At 39.3% G+C, this 25,845-nt stretch overlaps 2 protein-coding genes across 2 annotated transcripts; both read left to right on the forward strand.

Annotated features, from left to right (window-relative positions):
* The first annotated feature begins 5,323 nt into the window (after positions 1–5,323).
* LOC139709453 (lengsin-like) lies at positions 5,324–6,694 on the forward strand. The gene has a single exon (XM_071621420.1). It carries the CDS (start codon positions 5,324–5,326, stop codon positions 6,692–6,694), a length of 1,371 nt encoding a protein of 456 aa, XP_071477521.1.
* Positions 6,695–12,816: 6,122 nt separating this feature from the next.
* Positions 12,817–22,383, forward strand: LOC139709455 (uncharacterized). Its single transcript, XM_071621421.1, has 5 exons — positions 12,817–12,838; positions 16,510–16,807; positions 17,533–20,301; positions 21,272–21,440; positions 22,299–22,383. Exons 2-5 carry the CDS (start codon positions 16,516–16,518, stop codon positions 22,381–22,383), a joined length of 3,315 nt encoding a protein of 1,104 aa, XP_071477522.1. The 5' UTR covers positions 12,817–12,838; positions 16,510–16,515.
* Positions 22,384–25,845: the final 3,462 nt, after the last annotated feature.

The raw sequence follows: 25,845 nt of genomic DNA on the forward strand, positions 1-25,845 counted from the left end.
TACATTAAATAATGCCATTAGATTCTAAACCACTAATCTGAGGTCTACCATTCCAAATTATCGGATAATTCAGCATAATGAAGTATCAAAATTATGATTCATAATAACCATTGGTGTTCACTTTGTAGTGTTCGTTTGATATTAAAACTGATGCGATCAAACAACAGAACGTTAATTTTCAAACTGAGGAAGCCCTGGTATGGGTTGTATGGAATAATAGAGACTTCTGCGGCAAAGAGTGCTTTCTCTTTTAACATTTCGTCATGCTGCTTTAACCATATTCTTTTTTTTTCATAACTGGACGACCACACTTCTTCATCTGTAATTACACACAGACAAATAGTAGAATGAACTCTCCTCAGAGTATTATTACCACTAAGCAGAAATTAGAACAAATTTTGATACGCTTTTCAGAGAATCGCAGGAATCAATCATGCATACTTTCTCGCAGTTAAAATAAGATATAAGGAGCGATTCCACCTCCGTGCCCATTTCAATCTCTGCCTCTAAAGTAATTATACGCCCTTTCCATCAACGTATTAAGATTCTGAATCAGTTGTGAATGAGTCATCGAGCGCTTCATTGATTCCAACATCAAAATTTTGTGTTGTAAATGATTATACCAAATTGTATATTGTGAGCCGGAACAACAGCCAGACATCGCGCCTTCACTGTTGCAGCACCATAGTCCTGGAACCGTCTCTCCCCTCCCATATCTCAATATCCAGTCAACAGTTAACACAGATCAAGTAAAGAAAAAAAAATCAATTTGAAATTCATATCTAGATAAATAAAAAGTGAAAAAACAACACCCAAATATTCCAGAAGTAAAACTTCTTTTTAGTTTTTATTCAATTCCAGAGGTTAGTGATCACATCAAGCTAAATGTTATCATTTGTTTTGTTTTGTTTTTGCTCTTTTGTTTAGTTTAGTAAATATATTGTTGATTTCTTGTATTTTGTTGTAGTTGTGAGAGTGTTTTCATCTATTTTGCAAAGGCGCTATATAAGTACTGGTATTATTATTGTTATCATAAATCACCTTTATCATAATATCATCTGTAATATATATCATATATATATATATATATATATATATATATATATGTATATATATTCATGATTTGGTTTTGATCGACTTTATCTATTTATTCTATGTATGACATTGCTTTGCAGTTTCATCAAACATTATGATACACATTGTACTGCGCACTATCTTTATAAGTGTTCAGGCCTACATATTTTATGTGTTTATATATATATATATATATATATATATATATATATATATATAAGTACATGTATTTTGCTTTTTGTATTTTGTTTTTGTCGAGACGTATGGCTGAGAGCTTAAAGGCGACGTCTCTGGCGCCGTGAGGTTGCACACGTGCGGGTTCGAACCCCACTAGAGCACGAAGCAAAATACTTATATAAATATAAATAAATAAATAAATATATATATATATATATATATATATATATATATATATATATATATATATATATGTGTGTGTGTGTGTGTGTGTGTGTGTGTGTGTGCGTGTTCATGTGCATTATTGGAATCAAACGTTATGCTTTAAATGCCATCGCCAACGTCACGCCCCCTTAAACACCCAACCGATGCAGGCAACACGTTCATTCTTGGAAGCACCCATCCACGGTGTCTGGCGCAGTAACACTATCTCCGCGTGAGGGCAGATGTGAAATAGGGACGGTATTTCATCAGTGGAGAAGGAATAGGAGAGTGTGAACTGTCACATCTGCCGGAATCATTTTCCGGCCGATTGGTTTCGCTTCTTTTGAGATTATTAAAGATGACTGAAACCTATGATAGTCCTCAATGTATTATATTAGTTATGGCGATCATCGTTTATTAGCATAACGTCCCTGAGGAGAAATTTCTCTCGCACTTTTTGTTTCTCTTTATTACATAATTATTTCAGTTCTTCCATGTTTTGAGTTTCCGGATTCGTATCTTTTCTTTTTATTCTAGTGCCTTTTTTTATACTGGTACTTCCCTTTTCTATCCAATTTACTCTGTCGTTGAGTTACCTAATAATCAATGTTTGTTTGTTTGTTTACTGTTCCTAACGTCAATGAACATGTAGTATTGTCTATCAGCGCTGACACGCTGTTTAGTGAGGCTATTCAGATAACTTTATTATATACATCAACAGCTCTACATACAATTCTGTTATGCTTTTATTTTTCTTTCTCTCCCTACTCCTCTGCACTTTCTCCTTTCTTTTCCTTTCTGCTGTCTGTTTCCTCCTCTTCCTCGCTTGACTCTTTATTCCCATTTCTCTTTTACCAGTCCTTTCTCTCAACCTTTTATTTTACCTGTATGATTCCTTGTCCGAATATATGTGCGCGTGCGCAAGTGTGTAATTGTCCACTGAATCTTATACAATTCTAGAGTCACAACCTCTTCTATGCTCCGCCCCCTCTCTCCCCCCCCCCTCTCTCTTTCTTTCTTTTTTTTTTCTCTCTCTCTCAATCTTTCAACATCTTCTTTTCCCCCCTCTCTCTCTTTCTCTATCTCTTTGTCTACCGCCCTCCGTGGGCACCGAGGACGATCATTCTCTTCCGGTGGAAAAGTCACAGCTGACCGCAGTGGTTAGTTCTCGTGAATGAATATCATCTTTGAATTCCGTCGACATGGCGATGGCGGATCAATATAAACAACCAATCACTTGCAACGGAACTAAACTTGAAAGACAACTTTTCTGGGGGCACCAAACAGCTGGGAAAGCAAAGATCGCCAATTTTCTAGGAGGCTAATTTTTTGCACGTCTCAATACTTCCATATTTGTGATGAGCTGTAACAACATCAGTCAGCTATAAATGCGAGGAGATACTGCGCCTTGAAAAAGGTGACGATTCTGCGGGGAACGAGAAGGAGCTTGATTCACTCTTACAGCTTCACATCTTCATTCTTCATTCGATTGTTGCATTAAATCCTTGTTCTCTTCTAATTGTGCTTTTTGATCAATTTAATGGTAAGTCAAATCTGCGGTTATTTTTCCCCCGTTCATTTGATCCTTTCGGGATAATTCATAGAAACATTATTCATTTTCATTAAAAAGATTTAAAAACTTGCTCATCAGCTTCATAATGACTTGGAACTGAGCATAGGAAATCTAACACTGTAAAACATGCATCCCCAAAAAGGGGTGGCTCCGTAAAGAGAACAATCATATTTTGGTCATTGTGAGTACTCAGTGAAAAGGAGTTTTAGGCAAGGCCCGGACGCCATTTTCAAGTGAAGATGGCTATACTGAGAACGAGAAGTCGTCGTTGAAACTGACGTTCTTCCTTTACTTTTGTTTCTTTGTTTCCTTGTTTATTGAATTTCAGATCTGACATCTCCCCTTAATTTCAATTGAAAACTGTCTGTGTGAGAGCAATTGACCCTGTGAGTTGCAATGGCAAGGTCTCCAACTCTGTGTATCTTTTTTTTCAGATAACGCATGGATCACCATTAAACGATAATTATCTTTAATTTTTGATAACTTATTCTCGATATAGACGTGTTAGCTTCTGTATGTGTGCTAGCAAAACACTTCGATTAAAGCAATGACAGCTAGAATTATATGGACATTTTGATTGCGTTTCTCTCTGTATACTCCATGGCATTTGTAAAATAGCTTCTTGAGATCATGTGATACACTTCATATACCCCCCCCCCCCCCATCCGAAAAAAAAAGGCAAAGAAAATGCTACAGCGATCAGCAATTTAACTTCTGTATGTATTTTGCATCAATGTTTATTAGTTGTGCAGTCGAATATTCTGGCCGTGTAAATTAAGAAAACGGCATGAAATTCGATGCCATCCATGTGATGTCGTTGCCCCTGCTGATGCTAATGCTTTCCAAGAAATATGCGTTACCATAATTATAGCGTGGGAAAGGACTCATATGTCAAGGGAGAGATAGTGTGCAAATGTGGATAATTCATTTTTTTTAACATTATACTTTCTTCGTGCTCATTCATGTGATTGCTTTAAGCTTAAAGGAATTGTATAGTTTTGGTTGAGACCTAATTTCAGGTTTCTAACATTTTTTGGTGAGATAATGAGAAACCTCTATGAAATATGAAAGAACATGTAATTCTATGAGGAATTCAACGTTTATTTGATGAAAATTGGTTTTGAAATGGCTGATATATCCAAAAAAGAGCGATTCTAATAAAGTGTGGGACCCATACCGTTATTACGATCGCTTTGTTTTACTTTTTTTTTTGATGTTTCAGTCATTCCAAACCCGATTTTCATCCAATAAATTTTGAATTCCTCTTAAAATGGTATGTTCTGTACTATATCAGAAGTGTTTTCTTGGTATGTCGCAAAAAGTTAAAAGCCCAATTTTCATTTCCACCAATACCGTACCATCCCTTTAATGCGTGTCTTTACCTTTCTCTGACCAGAAAGTTGTATCTGTGTGTTTATTCATTCATTTTCTCCTTTTGGTGCTGTCAATAGACTTGTCGTGCAATGTACACTACAAAGCCTTTCACACTATAAACATTCTGTGTGAAATAGAAACATCAACATCAAAAACATTTTTACGTGGTGATCAAACCTTAATAAAAAAAAATATTACTATAACTATCTAACGATTCTTAGGTTGAAGACCCAAATGCTCCAAACTAAATTTGTTTGTTAAACTATTCGAATCATATACTTAATCACACTATAGATATATTCTGTTTACAGTAATGTTCTGTGTGGCTTAATCTCTCCGAGAGTGGTTCGTTAATGAAAGTTAAAACGTTGCATTGTGATATCCTTTAGTATTTGTTCTTTAACAAGCAAAAGCGGCATGCGTATCATTGTTGTAAAATAATGTTTGTTTTTATTGCATCGTTTTCCCATTTCTTGCTTTAAAAAATGTGACTACACGATGACCGTTCTGGGGTCAGGAAATCGAAGGAATTCTTTATTTTTTTTTAAGATTATTTTGCAGGTACAATATATTATTTTTTTTTAATTGCAACTAACTGACGTATTCATCAACGCAGTCCAATCCAAGTATGTACGCTTTTATCATGAATACTACTTAAACGCCGAATAACTGGTGTTTAGTTACGTCTACGAAGGAAAATTCGTCAATCAGTTGCGATAAAAAAAGAGAGAATAACGCAACGCAAGAATTCGTCAATTTGAACAATGTATTTTGCTGATATAGAAAGAAAGCTGAAGTGAATTACAGCTCATTTTCAAGGTAGCCAAACGTTGTTTTTACTCATCTCCAGCCGACAGTTAATCAGTTGTGCCAGATATTATCATATTAATATCTTTACATTCTTTTCTATTTGTCGTGCAGATGGCTTGTCTCGATGTAAACCGTGCGGGAGTCAGCTTGGAAGACATAATGAAGGAGATCGACGACAAGGACGTCGAATTCGTCCGCTTTGAGTTTGGCGATCTACACGGCATTGCTAGGTCAAAGATCGTACCCGCTCGTCACTTCCGGGACAAAGCAACTCGAGGCATCGGAATACCCATTGCTCACATGGGCCTTGATAGCAAAGGTATTCCAGTCCCCGACGCCATGTATATCTCTGACGGCAAGTATTCGGACGCCTTGTGGCTACCCGACTTGTCAACCTTTCGCTTACTGCCATGGTGTGATAATACGGCCAGGGTCATCATTGAGCCAGTCTTGGATGGAAAGCCGGTGGGTCTGTTTCCTAGAACTCTAGCCAGGAACCAAGTGAAGAGACTGTACAACATGGGGCTGTCCCTTTTGACCGCGCACGAACACGAATTTTATGTCGTGAATCGTCAGACCGGACAGCCTTTGACGCAGGACTTCAACCTTCGCGCCACCGTGCGGAACTACACCGACCCCCTTCTCATTAGTTCCCTGATGCGGGCCCTGCCTGCCGTGGGCGTTGACTCTGAAATGATAGACACGGAAAAGAGTCCCGGCCAAGTCGAGATCACATACAAGCCAAGATTTGGCATAGAGGCCGGAGATGTTGCACATACGTACAAAACAACCATCAAGGAGGTTGCCATGCAAAGGGGATACGTAGCGAGCTTCATGAGCAAACCGTGGCCGGAGCTGAACGGGAGCTCTGCCCACATTTGTCACTCGTTGTGGGATGCTAATCGGCAGACCCCCTTGCTATATGATGCCAACCATCCCACCGGTATATCAAAGATCGGACGCCATTGGATAGCTGGATTGCTAGCCCATGCTCCAGCCCTTAGCGTTATCATGGCTCCAACAGTCAACTGCCTGAAAAGGTTCCAAGCAAACTCATTTGCGCCTTACAATGCCACGTGGGGAATTGATAATCGTACGTGCGCCATTCGCGCCAAAGTTTGTGGCCCTGACACCTACCTCGAGAACAGAATGGGAGCCAGCGGAAGCAACCCCTACCTCACCATCGCAGCGACGATCGCTGCCGGTATCGACGGCATCCAACGCGAACTAGTCCCACCAGAACCTGTGGTCAACAACGCATATCTGGACGGCAACGTCCCCGGTGACACCGCCATCCTGCCGTCAACTATGGACGCTGCTTTAGAGGCTCTTGCCCAAGATGACGTCATGAGGGCAGCGCTCGGCGAAGAGTTCGTTCGGGAGTTCACCGTACTCAAGATGCATGAGATGAAGGAATACTCGAAGGCACACCTCAAGCAAGACCCTAAATGGGAATACAAAATGTACTTTGAATACATTTAGTCAACGGGTCCATTTTCGATGTCACTTTGATGTGTATATGGACAATAGATTATCTTATTTGGACACCATTTTCATGTGAACACTTTAATTACAAATCTACATAATTCTGATGGTCCTTGCTTCTTCTTTTTTTTTGCACTGTAGAAAATATTTTTCCGTGAAAAAAACAAAACAAAGAAAATCCGTGGACAGGAGGCAGTCAGCTTCCTGCACACACACACAATAAAGGTGGACGCAGCGCAAAACAGAAATGTTCCATAATTTCGAAAAAAATGAAAATATTTGTTTATTCGCTCTTTTATCATTCTCTGCACTGGAGAATAATCAGCATATGTTGGCATCTCAGTATCTTCCATTTAGTTCTTATTTCGCATCAGTCCTGAACAAAAAGTACACGTACAAACAAAATTCATCATCCCGTTTACAATGCTTGACCGGGAACAGCGGAAAATGTTCAGTCAAGATACTGTAGTAGATCTATGCTCTCTATTCAAGGTGTGTATGATTTCATGGACAAAATGTATAAACAAGACGAGCATTAACATATCGTTCCAAGAAAAACAAAAATCTAGATTCACTTTCAATATTACTGCGAAAATTAGAAAAAAAAAACACAAGGGCAACAAAGAGTTAATCCAAAATTCAACTTAAAAGAGAATATTGCTTATCATTTACTCCACCGTGTTAGATTTATATCAAACTTACCAAAAACTTTTAGGCGAAAAGGAGATGAATAGGCGGGAGTCTATAACTATGTCAGGGGATAAATGCAGACGTATGGTATTGACGACATAAGTATATTTTTTCAATGTTTGTTTACATCATCCGGAGGTGTAAGCAAGCATTATACAATACTAAATCTGTTACTGTTCGTCACTTGATGTGAAAAATCATGCCATATATTGAATACCTATTCCTAGTGGTAACAAGATTCCCAGCCCCACACCACCTATTTATACTGAAAGGATGCTTTTTATCCGTAGAGAAATGAAATGAAATGTAATGCTATGTAACGTAATGTGATTAGAGGTAATATCACATTTATAGATGGGTAGCAAAAATGTAAAAATCGTACGGTATGATGTTAAACTTAGTATTTCATCTTTGCAAGTTTTTATTCCTTGATTTTCACTTTCCATTATATGAACACACAAAAACATGTCCAATAAACTATTGTAAACATGGGACTTTAATCAGCATTTCCAATAATATGTATTTTCCCGAAAGAACAAAACATGTAAACCCCCACATATCTCCTTAATTATTGGTGCTCAAACACTGTATAGCAGTATTTCTGGTACTCAGTAGATGCATGATTAATAAAACGAACGAGAGTGGTCCTAATCAAAAGCTGAAAACATTTTCCAAAGCAATTAGAACAATTAAACGGTTTTATTACTTCCTTTTGAATCGAAATAGTTTCCTTGAAATTTCTGAAATCTGTTTCAATCATTCCTTAACTATTTTGGCAAAAAAAAAAAAACAGTCGGCATGTTTTTGTCTGAAACCTTCCAATTTGATCAGATGAAGGGATTTTAACGTCGGATATCAAAGAAAATGTATCATTTTGCTTCAGTCACTGTTCTTGTTCTCATTCTTTCGTCTTACCTGACCCTTTTCTGTCCTGTTCTTGTAAGTTCCTATATTAATTTCTTTCGTTCTTCCTTCTTGTATTGACAAGGTTCTTTTTTTTCTTGATGATGACATAAAATGTTTTAAATTCTTCAGATTTTGGTGTTTGTAACGCTGGTGGTAATGATTGTTGTTATTTACTCATTATAATTGTGTCTTACGCTTTGTAAAATTCGAAACAAACTTGTCACAATATAGATAGTAGAGAAATAAGACGGCAAATAATAAACGTCAGATATCTATAGTTGTTCGTATGTGTTTAACTCGTTTGGATATCATGGATGCAATCAGTCATTATCACAGTAACGATCACAATATTGTCGCAATTCTGAAGTTTCGAGAGTTGCATTTGAAACACTACCTCGTTCATTTGACGGAAACAAATACCATGACAACCATATGAGAATAATTCTGAATAAATTACAAGTGAGTGGTATTATATATCACCAGTTTTGCAAGCGCGATGTGCACCACAAAATGGAACAGCAATGAAAGTACGAAGACAGAGCAAAGAGTGACGATGAAAGAGGGACGAAAGAATACATATGTCGAGTTATTTAGTAGGTCTGCGCTGCGCTGTGTTTAACGAGTAGGCCTAATGTAGTTAATGATTTCCAATTCAGATTAACAGGATTGCGCTCTTCTTTAATCTAAAGAGAATATTTTTTTCCGTTCTAAATAAATATACATGAAATCAATATATATATCACATTGAATTCTGATGATAGAAAATATAAAAATAATAAAACCACATCGGTCTGTGACTGCCATCTAAGATGAAGAGTTATGTTTGAAGTACTGACAATCAAATAAGAATGTTGTGCCCACAGTCCTCTAAGTGTGTGTTTTAAAACGTTATATGGGATAGGTCAAATGTGTTCTGCTGATATATGTGCTTTCTGCTCAACATCCCATGTAAATAAGTGATTTGTTCTTTGCTCTTCACTTAGCACCAGAATATATTACTATCGATATGAACATTTTGGTTTCGACCGGGCAGAGACAATGCTTCATTTTGCACAAGGAGGTTGTCTTTCAAAGTTCATTCATATCATTTATTTGCTATTTCCTGCATACTTTCTTAAAACACACAAAGAGAAAATATTAAAAACAAAGCTCAAGGAATCACCAACAGAAGATACTCAAAATACCAACTCTTGGAGGGGTGCGAACAGCACGTCTTGGGAACGGAGCGTCTTACCATCACCTGTGCGTTTTCGCGCCCTTTTGCGTTTGTCCACCCCATCGAAGTGACGTCTTTCGAGCAGCTGCACCGTCCTGTCCATCTACTGCCTGAAGCGAAGGCGTTCGAATAACACCAGGTTGCTACCGATGTCGGGTCGTGTCAATCGGCAGCTAACCTTACACCTCAGTCCTATCCAATCAACAAAGTACGCACCACTTGTCTGCTAATTACGTTGGCCATAATGCCCTTGAATACGTCAGGTTCTTTACTTGGAGTGTTCGTAGTAAATCAGCAATATAAGATAGTTATGGATAACTAAGTACGTCATGTAAGTAATGTCGTCATAATTTGTCCACTGAGAGTGAGCTTAGCCTAAGAATACAAAGAAGTTAACAAACATCGACGTCTTGTATTTTAAAATATGATTCTTATCTCATCACTTTAGATTTTTAAAGTAAAACTTTCTCAGCGCGGGGACATTCGCAATACATTTCATAACATCAAGAAATATATATTTTGTTGATGTTGTGTTTATATGTTTTATGAAGACACCTCAAGCTCTCAGAGAAACCCCATAAGGAAAAAAAAAGAATGATAACTTATCGAAAAATAGAGTTGCGAATTAGTAACTCACAAACACACACACACACACACACACACACACACACACATACATATATATATATATATATATATACGTATATATAATATATATACGTACATATATACACACACATATATATATATATATACATATGATATATGTATGTTTGATGAGAGAGAGAGAGAGAGAAAGAAAGAAAGAGAGAGAGAGAGAGAGAGAGAGGGAAGAAATGTCAAATCATGAATGCATAAAACACATCAGTGTATGCACATAATCATCAATGAGATATATTAGATAAATAGCGTGACACCAAGGAGATACAGTGAGTGTACGGAGTTGACACTCTCTTTGAAGGGCGTGTTTGAAATCCTTTGCCCTACTCGCGCGATATTTACATTGCTTCCATTTTTTTAGTCAAAGACAGAACAAATGTATAACCATTAAAGTACACTGCAGATGATTAGAACTTTGGTGCCATTTGCCTTTATTTCACAAATTATTTGCGCGGTCATGTTGTTATACAGCATAAAGTTACAATACACTCACTGCCTGAAAAAAATCCAAGTGACATTCATCTGTACTGCAAGAGCACCGCTACAAGTTATTGTATTGTGATACTAAACAGTTGATAATTTGACCAGTAAGGGCCTTTTGATTTTTTACATCATCGAAAAACGGTACTTACAACATTAAAATGGGGCACTGGCGTTGTGTTCAGCTTAGAGGATTTTTTTTCAGTCACGGGTTCTTGGGATAACTCAGTCTCTCTACAAATACCACGACGTCATCAACTGCTGTTCCATTTACTTTATAGATGAAAGATAAAATCCGTCTGGCGCCTTGCACAACCCACACTGACAGGGTGTCTGCGGGAAAATATTCATAAATAATGGCATCTTCAAACAAACTCAAACATAATAATATCTGTTCTGGATATGACTGCGTATATGCTTCAGTTAAGTCGTTAATACGGCTTTCCATGAATCGCCTCATTAAAAAAAAATAATTATCATTATTATGGTGCTTTTTTTCTAACGGGATTCTCAGGTCATTTGCTAGTTTGCGTTGCTAAGTCAACGCCACAAGTCAAACAACATGACAACGAATTTCCTGTGATGCAATCATTATGGTTTCCACAGATGATCACGAGAAAGTACTTTCCCTGTTTTCTAATTAATGATGACAGTATTGTCGAAGATGGATATTAAACAACAAGCAGCCACCCGATGGAATCCCCAGACATACAATATATGAGAACCACTAGAATTGCTCTCGCTTTCTCTCATGAAAGAAAACCACATCCGAGCTCTGGATATGAGGGAGATGGCGCTTCGTAAAATGTCAGCTAAATTCGGAAGAATATAGTTTATACCGCATGTCAATCATCTCTTCCCGTAGACCCACGCACGGATTGTCGTGTCCATCAATATTTATCTTGTATGCCATGCAGTTTCATCATAAGGACAGTTTCTTTGACCACACAATCGTGGGAGTAGTTAATTGTGATGTACAAGTGACAAGCGCTGCGACTCTCTATTTCGCAAATTTTACTATATTCTGTTCTCAAAACCTACAAGTAGTCTCTGCCGGAATATGATTACGGTACTTCTGTCAAATTGCCCGTGTACATACATTGAACTAGTTACTTTTCTTTACAGCTCAAACTTGTAGACCGTGTTTTCGTGGATGTATGCATAATGCTATGAATAAGCAAATACTCCCATGTGTAACCTTGTTGTTGTTGTTGTTGTTATCTTCCTTTTTTTGGGGGGGGGGGGGAACAAAGTATCATGAACCAAATATTACAAAGTCTAAATGATAACCTGCTAAATGTTTCCCTCACTTTTTAGAATCATAAAACACTTTAGGAAAGACAATTATTGTCACCTGATAATTCCTTGATAGCCCTCTCTTAGCAAGTATCTGGCAGGGGATTTCTGTATGCCTATATCATATTCATATATAGGGCCTATATAAACACATTGTATTGGTACCATGCGTAAATGTATGTGTAAATGGAAATGAAATAAATGAAATGAAGTGAGTGAAATGATATGTTAAGTGACTGATTTACTACTGATTATGATACATTTTATGTTATTGTATATCATCTTTTGATGTTCATCTGATTTTGTGGGTTTTTTTTTGTTCTTGGGTTAAACTGAAAAATAAATAAAAATGATCAATAACAAGATATACCAACAATATCACACATGATATCTCTGTATAATGCGTAAAAAAGTTCAGAATCTTTATACTTCTCCCTCTCTCTCTGGCTCCGTAGCTCTTTTCTGTTGGCCGGGGAGAGATTGTGCGTGAGCAGTTACAGGTATTTTTACGCGACTCTTTAAGCCGTTTTCTGCCGTCAATTACTAATGACATCACCACAGTCTGTTCATTGATTCTCGGGCTTTTTGTCTACAAAGCCGCGTTTGAATAATAGGACAGTCCACTCTTACCCCTTTCCTGCCTCTTTCGCAGGTGCGGTGCGCTGTTCAAAGGGCTGCGAGCCCTCTCCAGCGTGTGTTTGTGTAGTTAGTGTGTATGTGCATAATGTGTATGGTGCATTCGTGTGCGTGTATACAGCATTTGGAATGCATGACACTTACAGTAACTCCTGTTAAGTTTCGACGTTATGAGGGGCTAACTGTTGCTCTTGAGCGTCCGATCCTGTGGTGTTTGTCGCCGAATGGACGTGACCAAACATCGTGGAAATGACTGAGTGAGTGTGAAACTCGTATTTTAGACCTATAAATCTCCTGATGATCACATCCAAAAGATAAGTTGGTTGAAAGTGATCCCTGCTTGCAGCGTGGTAGTACAATGATACTGTACACACCTTCCGGACGTTGTAGGTCTGTAGTGCATTTGGGAATATAAACCCCTGCTGTGGCAATATTTGTGATTGTTTTCATGCAGAATTATCATGTAAGAGTCACGTTATCAGGTATTCCCAGTTACTCATTTGTGACAATTTGCAGCTATCCAATGTATTATACATGCATTAAGTCTCTCTACATGGACCCTTTGCTATAATAGTCACCCATTCCATTCAGGACGTGCGGGGCTGTTCACCATGTTTGCATTCGCTTTGCACCCGGAAGTGTGCAGCACGCTTTACCCGCACAACGGCGGTATGCCTGTATCCGCTCCGTGTCCTACGGGGAAGAAATGGGCCGTGAAGGGTCAGATATAATTCAATTCCACGCCTGCTTTCATCATCACGTTAAAAGTGAATGATAATGGATTTCTAACATGCATTTCATCCAAAATTAACACTTCCGCGTCATCTCGGCAGTCTCGTCAGATTTCAGTTAAGGGGTTGGTGTCTACAATGCTGTATGAGGCGGACAGTACGCCTACGTGTATCGTTTATACTTAATTGTAGGAGTGGATAATGCCGGCAGTGAACATACTTGTATCATCAATGTTTCCCTTTGTTTTGTACGTGGGAAAACATTAAAAATAACTCAGTTGCCGTGACCTTCCACTGTCTGCCTTTGCAAAATGATTTGAGAATGATCTTTGTGATAGAAAATTTAAAATCTAAGACAACTCAGTGTCATAATCGACCACTGCACGGACACAAAAGTCATCCGGCATTGACAAAAAAAATTATAACACTTGGGTCTCACGTAAGTACACGTAGGGACAAAGTTTACTTTTCTCCCATGCCCTCACAGACGCATTTTCATGATCACGCCAGTACATTCACAGCATTTCATATTCAAACAAATTGAGAGTAGGCCTACCACTCACGTATTGTGACATGCAGTCCTTATAGTTTGTCGTAGGGCGCTATACATGTATGCATGTCATGTTTACATACTAATGCAATGAGGCACAATTCTTACCTCCATATCAAATTTTAAAATTAAATGATTCGTGCATTTTGATACACTGGAAGAAAACGCCAAAATACAAAACGCTAAGAACCTCAGTCACTGATGGGCGGAAAGGCAATTATTTTCTCGACCTGTTTCTTTACAAGTTATGTAAGAGCTTAACACGGTCGGGGCTAATTTGGCTACAATCCTGCGTGTGATGTGGGAGCAGTTGCGATGGGTAATGATGGGCCTAGTCATCTAGTGATCATTCAGTATATGATAATGGTGAAAGATGAGAGGTGTTGCCTTTATTTAGTCGCGGAAATCTGGCGGCTTTCCGGATATTTCTTTTGAATCACGCCCTGTTACTTTTCCAAAGTTGCTGGAATAACACCATGCACTATATTTCGACACAATTACACGAATGAGTTACGTATGTCTCCTTCTCGCGGCTCAGTGATCTTGACGTATTAAAGTGATAGTTGCGACTTGAGGTTTCAAGTCCCCCGCGGAATCAATTCGACACGCCCTCAAAGTCGCGCTCCTCAGATCTTAGCCGCTGTTGCCTGGACGCCGCTAATCATATAATTTAGAGGAAGTAAATTGTCTTGAAGCTTAGATGTATGAACGATAACGGTTGTCCTTGGGATTGAAAATTGCATCCCTGATACGCGGGAGGCCGGACACACTTCTGCCTCACATGTAGGCCCCTAACCGGAGACTTCCATTACTGATTTTGTCTATACACCGCTCTAAGGACCATCTTTTGAAAATGCCACCGACCAGGCATATCGTGTACACAATACATAAAGACAGAAAAATTTACGGTTACTCGCAATTTCAATTCTGTCGGTCACAAAGATTAGAATACGCGGAGCACGAGACTACGCCTGTAGCTCGTATACAGCCACCACCTGTTTTATAACCCCAACTAATTAGATATCAGATGGGTTAGCAAAAATGCAAGAACAGTTTTCACCACTTACACTTTTTTCACGTCATTATGACAATTATGACGTTAGCAATGAGTGTCTGCTTCGTACACGTTATGACAAAATGCGGCATGCAAACAACGGTTTATTGCAGCCATAGTTTACAGTGATCTGTGGTAGCATGATTGACTGCCACTCACTTGGTTGTTTACCTACGTTTCGACTTTAATCCTTTTAATAATTGAGGGTAGGTCCCTACCTATCTAACAGTGAGTTTAGATGATAGCATGCATGAATATTTGTCTTCGTGTATGTACACAATTCCTGTCAGTCATTTTAAGGCTTGAAGTGAAATCGATGGAGGAAAACCTCTAACTTCAAATGACATCCGTAACTAAAATAAAATGTAATTGAATATATTCAATCGACGAAAAATGTGCTCGATAAATTTCTACACTGATGTTATTCATTTGGATTTGATATCGATAAGTGTATCAAAATGTTTTGAGCTAAAAAAAAGTATGATTTATCTTACAGTGTACGTTCGTCGTTGCTATTGTGTAGAGTTTTAACGTTTGATAATTAATCTTTGGTAGAGGTACAATATACCCAAAATATTGCCCTGTCATCGTGTTGCTGCTGCATCTTTGATATTCTCGTAGTCTTCTTTGGAATTGACTGTAGGTCATCATTATGATAATGTAAGTAATGTAGTAACATCATCATTTCTGTTGAATAATATTGTATTATCCTGTTAAACACATCTATGAGTATAAAGGCATTGTGTGTAGCTGTTGACATACAGTCAAACCTGCCTAATTCGTCTCCGCACGTGGCGATGTATCAGCTAAAGTGAAGAAAGCTTCTACCTCGGATAGATTATGTAGACATGTGTAAATCATATTGTGTAAGTTGAAATTCTCATCTATGTAAGCTGAAGGATGTTCTCCTGTCCCTTTGGATTCGACTTAGGTGAGGTTGACTGTATCTCAAAAACAAAAACAGAACAAAAGATAGATAAGAGGAAGAAAATCACAGTCGTGATCTGTGATATGAGAAGAAGTGTATGTATTCCTTGCGCTCCCTGCATCTGTGATGTGTTGCCGAAGTTGTTTTGATTAGCTGACGTCGCTGCTTGACCGTCGAATAATTCTTAATTTGATTAGCTCTTTCATATTGTATATGGCTCCACTTAAAAAGATGTTTTTCGAGAAGTAATACCGGAAAGTGCTTGAATATGCCGTAAACACTAATTTTATGTACCAGATTAAAATTCAACAAGGGTTTAGCGCCAAACCTGAGTGCAAAAAGAAAAGTGGACGCTAATCCCTACTTTTTTTAATCTGTGCGGTGAGACGTCAAATGTTCAACAGGAAAATAAGGTCTCAGAGCCCTTATTGACCTTTTTTGAAAGCTTTGAAAGGTAATTAGTGTGTATGTTTTAAGCCACCCAGCGATGTAGGGTACCATTTCTAACCATAGTCACTGCAGGTGTCAATGGCTGACTATTCATTGTTGACCAACTCTGCAATGAACACTCTCAAGAGGAACCCTATCAAGATTCCAACATATCCAACACTTCTGAGATTTTTAATAATAAATTATGTACTATAATATCTGATGTCTTATTGCAGGCCGAGATGACGTCGTCAGAGAATGGACGTCAAGTCACTGAACTCGAGCTCTCGGACCTTGCGGAGAAGATTGACGTGGATGGATGGCGGAAGCTCGGGCTGTGGCTGGACATCCGCGAGGCGGCACTGTCCAAGTATGAGCGGGAGAACTGGTTCTCGGGTGCTGCCAGCACGGGAACATACAAGATGCTTTGTGACTGGAAGAAAAACTGCCCGGAAGCCGACCAAAGGCAAGCTCTGACCACCGCCCTCCAAAGATGTGAATTGGGCCATTTAGCCAGGGAGGTTCTGAAAGAATGTAAGTTGTCAGTGGTTTTGTCATGTAGTACAGTGTACTAAACTAATTCATGTTGAAATTCAGAAATATCCAGAAGAGTAATATTCAGACTTTTTAAAATCAAATACTCTGTGGTTATATCATAAATGAAGTGTTCCAGGAATTATGTTGGCTGTTTACGTGAAAAAAATAGTTTGCAATGTTCACATCATTGCGACTCTAAATAAAAAAAAGTTCCATCATAACTAAAGAAACTTGATATCTTAACTGTACGTATAACATTACGCTCTCATATACCAAAACTATAATCACGTAGAAGAATATTCATATGTTAGCACCAAGTTTAAGGCTATAACATCTGTTGGCAAATATCTTCATAGCAATACCCCTGCCTATATCAGTGAACTCATCACGCCGTATAAGCCTGGTCGTAATCAAAGTCAAACTATCTCCTCTCTAAAAAATAAGTGTGGAATTCAAGACATTCGATGATAAGGCTTTTGGAAACATGGCACCATTATTATTGAACAAACTCCCTCTAGACATTAGATGTATTACAAATTTCGATAAATTCAAGTCTGTATTAAAATTGATCTTTTGATAACTATTGATTATGTTGTATATACATATTGACATTTGTTGAATTGATTGCAAAATCTTGTGACAAATCTTGTGACATTATGCGTTTCTAAGAATGGAATATTATTAGCATTACCACCCTTGCACTGTCTTTGGCTTTCAAACAGCACCTCGAGGAATTTATGGACCTGAAATAGCACCCATCAGAAACCAACTGATCTCGTACGCTAAGTCGAAGCTATTACGAGTTCCACTAATCCCATGGGCGAAGACAAGCTACATTCAGATCGATGCAATTTTCATATCTGTCCAACTCGTCCTTCACGTCAGTGGTCCGGACATACCAGTCAGGTATCCTCTTGACTCCTACAACGACATTCTGACGGAAACCGTTTCCGATGGGTCCTGGGAGTTATCTTCAACTCGCTTCGTCGTGAGAGGCAAAGCCGGTAGTGGGAAAACCACACTCATGATTAAGCTCCTCTCTGACTGGTGTAGGCAGATAGCAGGTTCTGTTCTAGCCAAATACAAGTTGGTTTTCTACTTGCCGATGCGGAAACTGACTTTCCAAAGTAACCTCGGGGAGTCCATTGTGAAACATTGTCTTCCTCGAGATGCTAGGATAAGTGCCCAAGAAGTTGAGCAGATTTGCCACAATAATGCCGAGAGCGTCTTTGTTCTTCTAGACGGCTACGACGAGTTCCCAGGAAAGGGTCTCGAAGGCGATGATGCTGGAAATATCGTCGGCATGCTCCGCAATGAGGAGTTCATCGAGCTTCCGGTGCTAGTTACAACTCGTCCTGGGAGGCTGGACGACTTCCAGGAGTTTGGCGAGTTTAAGCACTTAGAAGTCACCGGGTTCACACAGAAGCATGTGGAGGAGTATATCCACAACACCTTCACAGGAACGCGGCAACAGATTGGCACCAACCTTTATGCGTATCTGGATGGAAATAACCTGCTGAGTGAAGTCGCCTCTGTTCCATTGCTTCTTTGTGCTTTTTGTCAAGTGGCAAAACGAACGGATGGAATCGACTTTGGCAAGCTTTCTACATACACAGCTCTGTTCGAAAGACTAGTGAAGTGCTTCTTCCAGCATGAACTTGCAAAACCAAAAGTAGTTGGAGGTGCCCATTCTCCTCTCAGCGATTCAAGCAATGATCGTATCTCAATCATGAGTGAGGAGTTTCTCTTCGACCAACTGGGGAAGGTTGCTTTGATGGGTTTCTTCAGAGAAATGGACGGGGAACTGCTCTTCAGTGAAGACGATTTCACCAAATGTTGCAAGTCTCCTCGTGAGGTGATTGAGAAAGGATGCTTGGCTGGGTTGCTGACTAGAGATGATGATGTCAATGCGGATCCGTGGGAAGATGAGGCTGAACTAAGACTGATATCCTTTGTTCTCAAGACTGTGCAGGAAATGTTTGCTGGAAGATATTTGGCGAGACTTGTGAAGCAGGGAGAACTGGATATAGTCCAATATTACCTGGAAATGGCGAATTCCGTCCAACGAGTCTGCGATCTAGGCAATGTCCTTATGTTTGCATGTGGCCAGTCGATGGAAACAGCGAACGAAGTCATTCCCCGTGTTGTAAGATTGATAGTCGACGAGGAGGGACAATCTTTTCAGAAATACTGGAATGGGCAACTGCACATCCATGAATGTAGAAGGGTCCAGGAAATAGCGGAACTCTGTTTGAATCTCAATTATGAGAGCCAGTGCGAAGGGAAATTCAACGAATGCCTGCAACCGCTGTTCAGTAATATTCGTCTGTTCTCTCCCACGCAACGTACAGCCAAGACGCTAGGTTACCTCCTTCAGCACTCTGACCCAACTAAGATTATCAGCAAGGACAGCCCAGACAGGCGTCCCAGTAGAGGAACCCTCTTTCCGGAGACCACGAGCACAGATGTCCAACCGTCATCGCGCGATGAAGTGGACAGCAGGAGCACATGCCGCGATAATCCTGCTGAGGCCCAACTCTCGACGAACGCTCGTCTTAATGTGGACGCATTGGAAATCATACACATGAACAAAATGTTTGACGACCAATTTCGGCTGCTCAGAGACTTCTTACCCCAGGCAAAGAGAGACTTCTTTCAGAAGGTCAATCATCTGTCGTTAAATGAGACAAGTTGGTCGACAATTCGACAGAAGCTGACAAAGCGGAATCCAGATGAGTTTGAGTACATTGATCACCTGTCTGATAATCAGTTTTTGGCCTACCTCCCATTGAAAGAAGAGTTGAAAAAGTGGCAAGTTAACTCAATTTACCTTAATGTGGTGCTTAATGGACTAAGGTACTGTTCTGTGAAAACGCTTGTTATCACTGGCATTTCTCAAGAATGTAAGAAGTGGAGAGATCTCTTTGAATCGATGGAGTCGCCGGACTGGAGGAAGCTGGTGAAGCTGGATCTCAGTCGCAACAACATTCCGTCGAGCCATATGAGTCTTCTTGCCAGAGTGCTCCATGACAAGCCCAATCTGAAACATCTCGACGTCAGCGGCAATGTGGTGAACAGCAGTTTCGTTTCCATCCTGCCAGATCTCCCAAATCTTCGTCGCATCTACCTGAACTCCGAGCAAATGGAGCCACAGACGCTGGCTGACTTCGGCGCGCGACTTTCTGGATTTCCTATGATGGAGGTTATTGACCTCAACGACAACCCCCTGGATGACTCCGCTGCTGCTGAGATAGGTGATGGACTTCTCTCCTGTCCTCATTTAGGCCGCCTCCGACTCGATCTGCGTGGAGTCAGTGATGGTGGCATAAAACGCTTGGCCGCAAAGATCAAGTTTGTACGATCACTGACACACCTGGGCCTATACAAGCATCGGAATGGGGATGAGCTCGTCAAGAGCATCACATCAACACTGGCACATCTACCAAAACTGATCTCACTTTCACTCACTGGCAAAGTTGATGAGGATCCCAGTAAGTATGTATATGAAGTCATTTATACAGCATCAGCAGAAACTTTAAGGCATTCATGGTTGAATCAGTTTTTCTTCCGAAAAGCAAAGAGTCTGAACCTTTGACCTCTATAAGTACCCTTGGACTCTGAAAGACAGTTTTATATGCAAAGATTAAGGTTAAAGGGGTCGTAAAGTTTTGGTTGAGACCTAATTTCAGGTTTCTAACATTTTTTGGTGAGATAATGAGAAACCTCTTATGAAATATGAAAGAGCATGAAATTCTATGAGGAGTTCAATGTTTATTTGATGAAAATTGGTTTTGAAATGGCTGAGATATCCAAAAAAGAGCGATTCTTATGAAGTGTGGGACCCACACTTTATTACGATCTCTTTGCTTTTCTTTGTTTTTGGATGTTTCAGTCATTCCAAACCCGATTTTCATCAAATAAACTTTGAATTCCTCTTAAAATGGTATGCTCTGTACTATACCATAAGTGTTTTCTTGGTATCTCGCAAAAAGTTAAAAGCGAAATTCTCATCTCCACCAATACTGTACCTTCCCTTGAACTGGTACTGACATAACATTATTTTTCAAATGATTCATACTGATTCCAACTGATGCAAATTGATTGCATTATGTATGTAGTCCGTTGGTCATATTCCTTTCTATTGTTTAATACGTAGAGGCATATCCTGTTCGGAAAGAATGAGTGGTTACTTTCGTTAACGAAATGCAGTTTGATAAAAGAGTTACCTTCAGAGCAGTAAAGTAGATTTTAGTGTACCAGTATATGTTATTGTTTTTGTCTTTAACCAATTTCTGGGCTGTACTTTGTAGAATCTGGCTTGAAGTTTGCTAGTCTAAGTGATTCAAAGATGTCTCAATTTTATATGTTTTTTTTTTCTTAGAAAGACATATCAATCGTGTTTCCTGACATCAGGTTGCAAATGTCCGCCTGCTTTTCTTTTCTACCTCAATGTCTAAATAGCCGAAGACGCCCTGTCTGTGCGCTTAGCGACTATCCAGTCATTCACACGAGCCGTCACATCCTTGCAACATATAGAGGTCATTGAACTGTTTCACCTAAAGCCCTGCGGCAAAGGTTTCATGGCGCTCCTGTCAGCACTTGAGGGAGTGACGTCTCTCAGAGAATTCAGGTATACTTACATGTATATATTGTACTCTTCAGATCTACAGATCTTGGATACGTCGTCATGAATACCACAAATACGTGTTGAATGCATGTTACTTGGTGAAGGAAATAAATGTATCCTGTCTATGTGAATATAATATATTGCCAACCTCTCCAAAAATCAGCCCTGCATAAGTCGAACAATTGCCTAGGTCGCAGAAATACTCTACCCCAGGGGGATATGAACATGATATCAATTCTACTGTATAAGTAGAAATTCACGTTTAAGTAGGAGTACTTTTTTTTTTGGTCCCCTTGAATTCGAATCATATAATTGAGATTGACGGCAGATTTATATTGACCTTTTAAAATATGACAAGTTTCTGTCTGGCGCTTCGTAACCAAACCTGATTACGCAGTACGTGTCACTATTAATAAATTCTTCGAATTGATTTTTCTTTTTTATCCTCAAAGTTGCACTATACTTCCCTGAAAGTGTTCTATGGAGGTGAGGTATCCTGTTCAAATCGTCCTAGAAATCAAGTTTGTATTTTGACAATGTGAGGACTGAATTTAAGTCTCAGGCAGAAAAAAAAAGGTCGATAGTGTGATTCTTCATAGTTGTAATATGATACCATTTACTAAATAACTTGTTCTAAGACGCAGTTAAGTTCATTTTCACAGCAGTAAGCAATTTCCCAATTTTCACACGAAATTACTTCACCTTTAGAATATACAAAGTGGAAGTATGAAATATTTAAAGTTTTAAAGGAGCTTTAAAGGTACGATATTGATGTGTACGGTAAATGATTATTATGAGTAGTTCAGAACCAGGAAGACAAACCACCTTTGAGCTTCGATGGTTTTCCTCCTCTTTTTTTAGGGTTGCCGGTAACTGCCTGCCAGAAGACCAGGAAGTGGAGGAACTGTGCAGAACGGCCCAGCAGTCATTTCTGAAGGTTTACTAGTTTGTCAGTACCAGTACACTGGCCCTTTGATACCCCCCCCCCCCCCCCCCCCCCTCATCGTATCTAACAGACTTGGCCCTCTAAAGGTAGGCCCTATCGATATAGCTACTCCGACGGAGCTGGAGTTCTGAAAATGCGCGTGGCCATGGATGAGACGCAATCGTATTGGTTACATACAATCTCCTTACGCAAATCTTAATGTTTAGAGGTAAGTCTGTAGCCCTTGTTGGATATTTCTAGTCCCGTGAGTTGTAGCCTGTCATGCAGTAAACGTAAACACTTGACAGTTTGAAATCATCGTGTATCAAATCCCGGCAAACGCATACAAATTTATGCATACCCTTTGTCTTTTCCATTTACACTCAGGAAGTGCAATGTAGTAGGTAAATGGTAAAGATGTAAGAACCAATTAAGAAAGGACTTTCAAAGTGCCAGGAAGAAACTAGAAAAGGTACATTTACTGGGTGTATACGTGTACATTTTACTAGTACTGTATTGTGTCTGCATAGAAACGACATTTATACGAACGTGGATTACATGTAGGTCTCGGCTACGTGTGGAGCACAGCAAACGTTACGATTGTTGTCAGTCGTCCTTGCAGATAAAGTGCCTTCAGTATAGGATAGTATGTTAACAGAAATACAGTTATGTTTGACCCTTCATTCCAATTAAGCCTTGTGGTCTTTCACTATATGTATTTTGTGATACGAAGGATTGAAAATGGGGGTCTTTACCCACTTTTATATTATATCGATATAACTGACAATGTCATCTGGCATATAAAAGTACAATGTAATCTATTTTACATCAGGTTACAGCATAATGTAGTTGCCTAACATGCAAAATATAATAGAATTATGAAGAGTATTTTCTTTGATGAACATACTGTTTATTGAATATAGGTGTCAAAGAATTATCTCATTACTATTTTGTCTCATACAACGTCATAAATCATTGTGTAAGAACGGTGAAGGCAATATATGACATCAAGTGTAGTAACATTTATGTTTGTAAATGGTTGAACAATATTAGAAAATATCAAAGTTACGTTAAACAAATCGTTTACAAATGTACAAATGTTACGAATGTTGATATTTATATTTTTTACACTTTAGATGTGTCTTTAACGTTGTGTTGTTTGGCAGGTTTGTTTCTCATTCAGAATGAAATTTTAATCTGCGTTGTTGAAGGTACATGTTTTTTTTTAACATTTTTTTTCCTTGCAATGTAAAATATGTCGCATATATGCTCATAAAGACTGACTACAATGGGCAAACTAAACAACAATGCACATGAAGAAAAAGATGATAGTGATTGGCTGATCCTTAACAGGTTAGTGTGATAACACTCCACGTAAGGGAGCTCATCACCGATTAAGATGCTATGGCGCACCTTGATTAAAGGCCCAGAGTGATATTCGTCATAGTTGACATGACCATCTAGTATATCTGGCGTCATACCAACCTTTATTGTATGCAAAGAGATTTTAAATCTCTTTGATTGTAAAGCTGCCCCATTTCATCTGAAATCTGGAAGTCTCATCTTCGTAAATTACTGCTACGTATTCAAAGCAATATGTTTGAGTACTTAGTCTATATGTATCTTGTGTTATATTCGTTATCACTTGCCCATGATATGGATAGCTAAAGCATTTAAATCAGTCATACGTGTATATGTTTCGGTATTGTATTCCACAAGGCAGGCCAGTTTGGCGTAGACAGTGTTTCAATTCCGCTTCACCCTCTCCCCCACCAACATTTACATGTTGTAGCACAGCACTGTATGCCTTCAACTTCAATATTGTTATTTTGGAGTACTCTTGAGTTTGAGGATAAGCCAGTTCACAGTTAGCACTAGTCTGCAGTGACCTCTCCAACCACAGACTTTGCAAAACATGGAATAGTCTTCAAGAAGAACAGTTGAAAACAGCCATGCAGGAAGTGGTAATTAATCATCAGTGCTGCCTTAATGGCTTTTGCTGTTAATGTTGCTGAAAAGAATGCACATTCCCCTGTAAATTCCAATCTGCACCTGCTTCATTTATAACACAGTTGTCATGAAGCAAGGTTTTGAATAGGGAGTTTTCGCTACACGATGGGAAGACCGAGAATACGCGGAAGCAATCATTTGTGACAGTCCCCGTACTCGGACTTCCGTCCCCATATCTATATAAGCAGTTTCGCTTTCCTGTTAGGACGGTGGCGTGGGGACAGGGTCGCTGATTGGCTGAATGCTGGCTGCTGGCTCACTCCTGCCTAGCATCGGGACCAAACGCTATTTTGGCCGAGTACCGTACTCGTTTTCCCCAGGACGGGACGTTTCTCGGATTTGCATTTGCACAGAAGCAAATTTTGCACACGGCACGCTCAACTACCGGCTGCGTCGTGCACACGGAAACTCGCTAATACCTCAGTTGCAAAAATCCATTTTAAGAGATGATCTGCAATGGCCTCTATCTGCACATGCTCAGATTGGAACTGTGGTGTGAACTAGTTTATTGCGCAATATGTCACGAATTAATCACTACGAAAAATGAATCATCTTTTATGTGTTGTTTAGTTTCAATGAGCGGTGGCTTAAAGCCATCTACGCCTCTGAAATAGTATCTTTCCTTGAGTTTTGGAACTAATGAAATGATAACATATTTTGGACAGCATATGACAGTTCGAAAGAGTCGCAGACGGACTAGTTTACTGAAATACACATTAATGTTTAGATAATCATCATCATACAAGTACTGTGGTATGTCCCTATTCGGCACCTATTCGGCACCGTATGCACATAACAACACGGAACATACACAGGAACAGTGCGAGAGTTTGTACCGTTGTGGTCAAAGTGAATGATATCATTGTTGTACGTTTGTGGCATTAGATTTTGGTGCGCGCTAATATTTCTGTCTCATTTGACAAGTATAATATTCTAGCTCGATCATGTTCTCTCTTTGTTGGATAGAACCATATCTTCATTGTTACCAAAGGCTGATAGAAATTCATGGTAGATCCCGGGAAATAGATCCTAACACACTGTAATGCTCATGTAGAAGAGATCAATTAATGCTGAAGAGCTGCGTATTAGAATCCGAATATAACACTTTCTATAATGACGTATTTTAGATAAACACATGTGAGCATCTATCACCCGCCATGTAACCATGTAACGCCTGTCGTTGAGTGAATTTGTACAATTGTTCTTGCATTTGTTCATATATTGATGCTAATTTGGCACAAAGACGTGGTTACAATAAAACAGCGCCAGTGTTTTTTTTTTTCTTACAGTATTTGGTTCCGATCTTCTCGGAAAGAAGTGATGCCAAGATGTCTATTTAGACAAAGCATGTCATTTTGAAAATCCACCAAGGAATTATGTACCAACAAAGATAGAAATTGTGTATGAAACTATGCGTTTTCGAGTTTCCTGAAATTATCTGCTGGACGTACCTTGCAGGTTCTCCTTGTCGTG

Source organism: Diadema antillarum, unplaced genomic scaffold, assembly GCF_040938485.1.
Source record: "Diadema antillarum isolate AM-2024a unplaced genomic scaffold, OU_Dant_1.0 seq00001437_RagTag, whole genome shotgun sequence".
Lineage (NCBI taxonomy): Eukaryota > Metazoa > Echinodermata > Echinoidea > Diadematoida > Diadematidae > Diadema > Diadema antillarum.